This window comes from Cucurbita pepo, chromosome LG09, assembly GCF_002806865.2.
Source record: "Cucurbita pepo subsp. pepo cultivar mu-cu-16 chromosome LG09, ASM280686v2, whole genome shotgun sequence".
NCBI classification, from domain to species: Eukaryota; Viridiplantae; Streptophyta; class Magnoliopsida; order Cucurbitales; family Cucurbitaceae; genus Cucurbita; species Cucurbita pepo.
Genome location: NC_036646.1, coordinates 4277619 through 4285739, shown reverse-complemented (window position 1 = coordinate 4285739; position 8121 = coordinate 4277619). Strand labels below are relative to the sequence as shown.

The 8121-nt window shown below is 33.0% G+C and overlaps 1 protein-coding gene across 1 annotated transcript; it reads right to left on the bottom strand.

Moving 5' to 3' along the window:
- Positions 1 to 763: 763 nt before the first annotated feature.
- LOC111801401 (bromodomain-containing protein C631.02) lies at positions 764 to 5498 on the bottom strand. The gene is made up of 8 exons (XM_023685390.1): positions 4609 to 5498; positions 4306 to 4383; positions 3469 to 3712; positions 2995 to 3085; positions 2542 to 2677; positions 2046 to 2396; positions 1143 to 1352; positions 764 to 1000 (listed from the first exon to the last, which is right to left on the bottom strand). The coding sequence occupies exons 1-7, from the start codon at positions 5203 to 5205 to the stop codon at positions 1152 to 1154; spliced, it is 1698 nt and encodes a 565-aa protein (XP_023541158.1). The 5' UTR covers positions 5206 to 5498; the 3' UTR covers positions 764 to 1000; positions 1143 to 1151.
- Between the last annotated feature and the right edge of the window lie 2623 nt (positions 5499 to 8121).

The window sequence follows — 8121 nt, the reverse complement described above, 5'->3', positions numbered from 1 at the left end:
CTCACACTATGTACAATTTTGTTAAAATACTTTGAATCTTGATAAGAATAAGAGAATATTGAAAAACAAACGAAAAAAAAGTCAAAAGAGAGAGAGAAAAAAATAGAAGAGAGAGGTGATAGAGTGTTTATAAATGTTTTAGAAGAAACTTTTCAAAGTTTAAAAGTATATATTAAATAAAATATTAATTATTTTTATCTAGTATATCATAACCGTTATTTTCTTAATTAATATTGAATTTTTTTAAAATACGAAGATATCTTTTAAATAAAATACANAAAAAAAAAAAAAAAAAAAAAAAAAAAAAAAAAAAAAAAAACATAGTTCATGCCTCACCAACTTCCCAACCATGGCCAATACAAAACATGTGATGATACATTGAAGCTAGACCTACTTCTTGTCTCACCAACTTCCCCTAATTCAAATCCACATTAATGGTTATTAATGAACCATACGACTCTAACATTTCTATTTTGTTATCATCGAGTTTGCGTAAAAACGTCAGTATTCACCTAAATTTTCGTCAACTCTTTGGAAAATGCCTTTATTGCGTACCATAAATTGATCGTGCATTAGTAGTTGTCACAAGTTTGTAGAATTGGGAAAATACTATTGATATGGATATGAATTTAAGATTTGTTGGGCGTCATGATTTTAGATCCTTTGAATGGTTGGTCGTCAAATCGCTTAATACTGTACCATGTACAACAATCACACTTTTTTAAAACTAACAAAGTGATTATGCGATGTTTACTCTCGCCCCTAAATCAACCAACTCAAACTTAGATTTTTTGATAATACAAATGTCCATGACATCAAACGTGATGAGTAGTCATATGCTTACAAATATACAAGAAAGCAAAATAAAGATACAATGAAAACATGAACAGACAAGTTGTCAGGAATATGCGATCATGAACAACACGCCACTACATGGTGTGCCGTGCAAGATGGTTTCGAGGTTGGATTTGGATTTGGGACAGCACAAGCATGCTCTTTTCTGAATCATCAGGTATGAACATAAATGGGGTCAGGTTGAGACTAATGGCACAGGAGATTTAACAGTAGTGGCAGGTGGGTAGTTTTAGAAATGATTAGAAACAACGTTTCAAGGCTATCCAAAGGTGTTAAATATAACTTACCAGCTACTTTTACTTCATGAACTTGTGTATGGCCAAGTGAATGGAAGTAGTGCGAGAAGTTTGGTGCTGCGGAAGCAATGAATGAGGTCCTCTCCACACGGATCTTGGATTGGCAGGGAAAACTAAGCCACACAACTCTAAAAGCTTTGGATTTTTACTGCTCAACTCCTCCCATGCCTTCAGTTTCTTCTTCCGTTTTTCTTCTACTTCCTGCAAAACATCAAACCATTGCAACAAAGTCGGTCCGTTTTATGGCTTAACATTTTAACAACTCCTCTACCGTTACATTGGGAAACAATTTGTAATGGTCCAAGTCCACCGCTAGCAGATACTATCCTTTTTGGGTTTTTCCTTTCGAGCTTCCCTTCAAGGTTTTTAAAACGTGTCTACTAGGTAGAGGTTTCCACACTCTTATAAAGAATGTTTCGTTTACCATTTATAACAGTTCAAGCCCACCGCTAGCCAATATTGTCCTCTTTGGACTTTACCTTTTAGGCTTCCCCTCAAGGTTTTTAAAACGCGTCTACTAGGGAGAGTTTTTCACACCCTTATAAAGAATGTTTTGTTCCCATTTATAATAGTCCTAGCCCACCGCTAGCAGATTGTGTCCTTTTTGGACTTTTCCTTTCGAGCTTTCCCTCAAGGTTTTTAAACACGTATGCTAAGGAGCGTTTCCACACTCTTATAAAGAATGTTTCGTTCTCCTCCTCCTCCCCAACCGAACCGATGTGGGATCTCACATCATTCTTCAAATTAAAGCCACTTCGGATATAGAGAATCTTATTTCTATCTCCTTTTGTACGTGTCGTTTGGTCTGTTTTAATGGAGGTACTATGTTTTTCTTTCCTGGTTGAATGATTGTTTAATGGTCATTATGAAAGCCAACAAAAGAAAGCAAAATACCTTATGTTCCAAGTTATGAATATCTTGCTCTTCTCCCTCATGCGCCACTACATCCTCCATTTTCAGGTCAGCTGAATGCTCCATCGACGGTCTACTGTGATCCTCCCTCGACCTTTCAGGCTGCTCAGTTCCTTTGGATTCAGCACCCGTCTTCCTCTCCATTTCGTTTCCTTCTTCATCTTTTTCCTCCTCACCTTCATCTTGCTTCTCCTCTGGGGTGCTAAACTGTCGCTTTGAAACATCCATTTTCACCTCTTCTCCTATGTCTTCATCAACATCTAATTCATTGTCTGAATCATCTGCATTCGATGATGAATCCCCGCTGCCAGGACTTTCCCCACGCAAAGATTCCTTTACCAAGAAAAACATATTATCAAATAAAAATTCATTCTATATCCTAAAATAAAGAAAAATTCATCCCAGCTCTAAGCATCATTAATAGACTGTTCCTGTTTTCCTTCACATAGAGAGTAGATTAAATTCCCAATCAAGTTACCTCAATCTTAAACTCTTGCGCTAGGTTATTGCCAGCTCCACTTTGATCTTTAGCAACTCTAGCAATCTCTTCACGCTCCTTCCTACGGCGCTTTAAAACGCATATTGCACATAAACAATCAGATTTATGGCGTCTTCTGCAAAGAGGCAGTTCAATCAGAGCATATCATTTCAGAAGTTTTATCCTCAAGCAACATTATAAGAAATAAAGTGAAAATTTAGTAACATAAGTCCATCACTGCAGATATAAGGATAAGAAATTAATTTCCAACTAGTTAGGCAGAGAGATTTTACAGTTAAGTAAAAAAATTTCATTTAACCACAGTCGATTGGCTTTTGTTAGCTAAACCAGCAATTTTCTTCTAACCATGAACATAAAGGTATAAATTTTGTTGAGCCGTGCAATTCAAAAGAGACTCATCCAAGGGAGCTTTTGTAGGTAGCAGAAACATACCCATGACGCTTCTTCGTTTTCTGTTTTGACTGACTTTTCAGAGGTTTCCCCTGACTGGATGCTCCACCATTCTCTTGGGTTACATCACCACCTGAGATTGGGAAGAAGAAAAAAAAAACAAATAAATTCAATCCTAATCCACAGTTTTCAAATAAGATGCAATTTAGACATGTATTCATTTACAAACAAAACAATGCATCAACTGAAAAAAAATCAGGAATTGGAAATGTTTTCCGTGTGAATTGACAACATACAACTTTTAAACGGATAAATATCTTTGCAGTAATTCATAACTACGCTAAAAAGATGCCGAATCGTTTACACATGCATAAGTCTATTCTATCACCAAATATAAAGAACAACAAATTCATTCAATTTCATTTCCATCTGGTCAGCAAGAGTTCTAAGGACAGTAGTAATTTTAGTTCAATGCCAACGAATAATATGACCCAATTATAATGACCAAACTCTCACCATTGGTTGCTGAAACTTGCCCATTGTACAATCCAGCAGCAGTCCAATATTTTGAAAAGTTTTTCTTCACCCTCCTCATAAGATCCAAAATGTAGTCCCCTTTATTATTATACTTGTAGCAGTTCTCCCAGATATACCGCACGTCCTTGAAAACATCCTCCGAATTCATATATTTAACACCGTTTTCAAGATTGCCGCATATCGTCCCAAAATCCATCGGTGTATCTATCACATCAAAATAATCCTAGAGCCGAAAAGAAATATTTAGAAAGAATAAAAAACCAACAACACTCACGATATAATAATATGCATATGGCAGAGTAAATTTTAATTTTCAACAAATCATATCGTGGATATAAGTTATTTAGATGATGCTCAGTAAAATTATAAGCAACAAGTCAAACGTAAATGCACAAAATTGCAATATTAAAAGCCTTTCAGCTTACGAATGATGTCGACCACAGCTGAAAACTTGAAAACTGGAGACCTAGGGAATTCATTACCCTAATCTTCCCTGCTATACTTTTTCATTACAACTAAGCGTGCAGTGATATCTCATTGATCCTGAAGCTCCTAAGGGAGTTGAGCTATTTGATATAATAGTCGCAATTTGGGGAGGAGAAACTTTCAAAAAATTATCACTATCCACAAGCTATAACCTTTGTGAAGTGCTCATAAATATAATCACACAGACATAACTCCCAGTCCACTAGCCTACCCATGTTAAGAATATAGAGAAAGTAAAAAGATCTGTAAAGTAGTATGACAGAAGCAACACAACGATATGCAATTACAAAACTTGACCCAATTAGCATTAAGATAACAATTCATACTTACAGGTATCCCCAAAGCAACAGGATTCACAGGGACATTAAACGGCTCTGCTGCATCCATTTTCATTACTTTCTTTATGACCTGAATGTGAGCAAAGATCATTATAAGATATGCATTATGCATGCTTAAAAAGACGAGTATAAACCTTGGAATAATTAGCTACTGGGTGTATACTTTCACATATTTTCTTTCATTTATATGTTCTTGAAGCCATTTGTGCAAACCCCATTTCTCCAACCTTCTCATTAATTGGAAAATAAAAAGAACAAAGAACAAACGAAGAAAGATTCTGAAATGAACACGTACCGTAAGAGCAGAATTCAACTCGTTCTTATTAGGACGAGAATCCTGTTGAGGTATCCGATTACCCCCACCCTGTGGCTTCACTGCAGTAGTTGTCGGGTTATTACTTGCTCCAAGGCTTTTGGTTGACTTGATCTTTATACTCCCAGGCTTTTTCGATGCAGTCCCAGAAACACCAGTTTCCTTCTCGGGCAATGAATTGGCACTATCTTCAATTTTCTCCGAAACAACGCTTTGTTTCTCTACGCCCATTTGAGGACTGCTCTTATCAGTATCACTTTGAGTGAGCGCATCGGAAGAATTAAGCTGCGCGTCGATAAATTTTGAGGTCCTGAGCTTCACTTTAACACGCCCAAGCGACGATTTCCCAGCAGCCTTGTCGATCGAAACCTCTGGATTAACATTTGCAAGATTGAGATGATCAGTTCCCGTTGACGAAGGCGTATCAACTTCAATCGCAGAGTCATTATTGTCATTATTGTCATTATCAAACTCCTCCGCACCAGAATTTTCTTCTGGAACTAAAGAACTCGCTTCCTTTCCAGCTACTTCAGTGCCCCTTTTTCGCTTGCTTTTCTTGTTCCCTCGTTTACGCTTCATCCTTCGCCCCAAATCACCAGACAATTGTAGCAAAAATAAGGCAGCTCAATAGAGCAGGAAATTGGATCGTTAAACAATCTTCGCTTCCTAACAATATGATTAAACGGGATTTTGGGGGGAAATCAAGGGAAGAAAGAAACAAAGATAGCGGGAAAGGAAATTGCCGCCAAACCAATTAAAGTAAAACCCTAGATTGAAACCCCAAAAAAATTGGAATTACGGTAAGAAAGCAGCAAAAACCGAAAACAGCAGAAAAGAACCACCGCCGCCACCAACCCTTCCCGGATTAAATCACCACCACCGTATCGTGCCTGCGAGGAGCCACGAAATCGATTGATTACAATTCTTATTGGGCTATTGGGCTTTCTCGTTGTGGTCAAAGCCCAATCCATTGGTTCAGCCCAGGCCCAAAATAAGAGGAGAAAAATATTTATTTATTTATTTATTAGCATTTTGTCGCTCCATTTCAATTATATATATTTTGAAAATGATTTTTGAAAGACTTGAATTAAAATAAATAAATATATATATATATAATGGTTAGATTAATGGACCAAATAAAAAATGTAAATATATTATTGTAACAAACCCATAGTTAAAAAATACATTTTTACCATCGACCATCTTAATTTTCGATACAGTTGAAATTGAGTTATTGCTTCTCTTTCATTATTACACATTAATCGTCACGTCAATTCTTGTCATTTAATTTTTATATAAAAAAATTCAACAATTTCATCCTCGAGAGTTAAAATAAAAATTTTCATAAAAGTATGAGTAAAATCTAATCCAAAGTTTACACGTATAACCCATTTTATTTCGAAAACTAATTACGGGGTTAAGTTTTATTTTATAAATTTTTATTTAATTAATTATTATTATTATAAACTTTTAACTTATTCATCTATCTACCTTTAATATTATTCATTATAAAATTTACGAGTCAACATATTTGGTAGAAAATTGTCAACGAGTGGTAGAGAAGTTGAGAAAATTACCAAATTACCGAGAACTTGCATACTCAATTATTTATTTATTTTTCTTCAGTATTGTAGTAATAAGTCAGGGTAAAAATGAAATTTCTAATTAAGTGACGTTCAAATTAACTTTTTAATATATGATAAAATGCACTCATATATTAATTAATTGAACACGAACACGCTAATATATTTATGTAATAAGGAGTTAATATGTCACAATAGTATCATGGCATTAATTGATGTAATAAATTAATTAATTAATTAATTAAAATGGCCATCTGAAAAATAAGATTTAAAAAATAATGGGAGTATTCGGTAATGGATTTAAATAATTATTTAAAATATGCTCTATAATATATTTAATAACCATTATTAATAAATTTATGAACATATTTTTTTAATAAAATTGCATGATAATTATTTTACATTAATGTATTAAATAATTTCCCATTAAAAATTTTTAAACTCAAAATCTAAAAAAAATAAATAATCCATTATTTTAATGGAAAAATCTAAAACATAGCGACATAATAAACAAACACATATCTGCCGAAATCAATCAATTATAAAATATAAAATAAAATATATATATATATATATATATATATATATATATATATATATATATATATATATATATATATATATATATATATGTTATTATTGTTATATTATTATGATAAATATACATTAATTAATTGATAAGAGTTATACTCAAAATGCATAACATTGTGTAGATCCGTGATTCCTAAGTAGCAGAGTCATGCCCTAAACTTAGCCATAACAATAGAATCCTCCGAACAAAGATTTTGAGTCTCGAAGGTGTAGTAAAAAAGTGACTAAAGTGTCAAACAAATGGTGTACTTTGTTTCTTCAAATAAAGGAGTCGAACCTCGATTAAGGGGAGGATTATTGGGCTCGCCTTGGCTAATTTAGGGAATGATCATAGGTATAAATTATAATTAAAATTTAAAATTAATTTGGATAAAAATAGTTAGAAATTAGTTTTGACTATTAATAAAAACAAAATTAAATATTAAATTTATAATTTGACTCTTTCGTATCCTTTTAGTCCGGCTCGGCGCTCATCTCTTTCATCTTTATTTCGTTAATTAACTCTCTGGGCGTTCAACTGAAACCAGCTCTCCCGCTAATCCAATTCTCATGGATTCCTCCGGCTCCGACACCTCCAATGCCGTTTCTCCCTATCAAATTCTCTTCACATCGCTTTCTCTCATTCCCCTCTCTCACCTTCTCTCTGCGCTCTTCATCCTCTTCTTCATCTTCCTNCACGCTAATATATTTATGTAATAAGGAGTTAATATGTCACAATAGTATCATGGCATTAATTGATGTAATAAATTAATTAATTAATTAATTAAAATGGCCATCTGAAAAATAAGATTTAAAAAATAATGGGAGTATTCGGTAATGGATTTAAATAATTATTTAAAATATGCTCTATAATATATTTAATAACCATTATTAATAAATTTATGAACATATTTTTTTAATAAAATTGCATGATAATTATTTTACATTAATGTATTAAATAATTTCCCATTAAAAATTTTTAAACTCAAAATCTAAAAAAAATAAATAATCCATTATTTTAATGGAAAAATCTAAAACATAGCGACATAATAAACAAACACATATCTGCCGAAATCAATCAATTATAAAATATAAAATAAAATTTATTTATTTTTGTGTTCATGTTTTATTTTTCTAGATTTTTTCGACGGTTCAACAAATGAACCAATTATAAAAAGTTTCGAAATAATTGGTGAAACAAGTAGGGATATACATGGTACGGGTTTGATTGGATTGAGGAATTTTTGTAACCCAACTCAAAAAGTTCGATCATATCTCAAATTTAAACACGGTCAGTCGAATATATATATATATATATATATATATATATATATATATATAT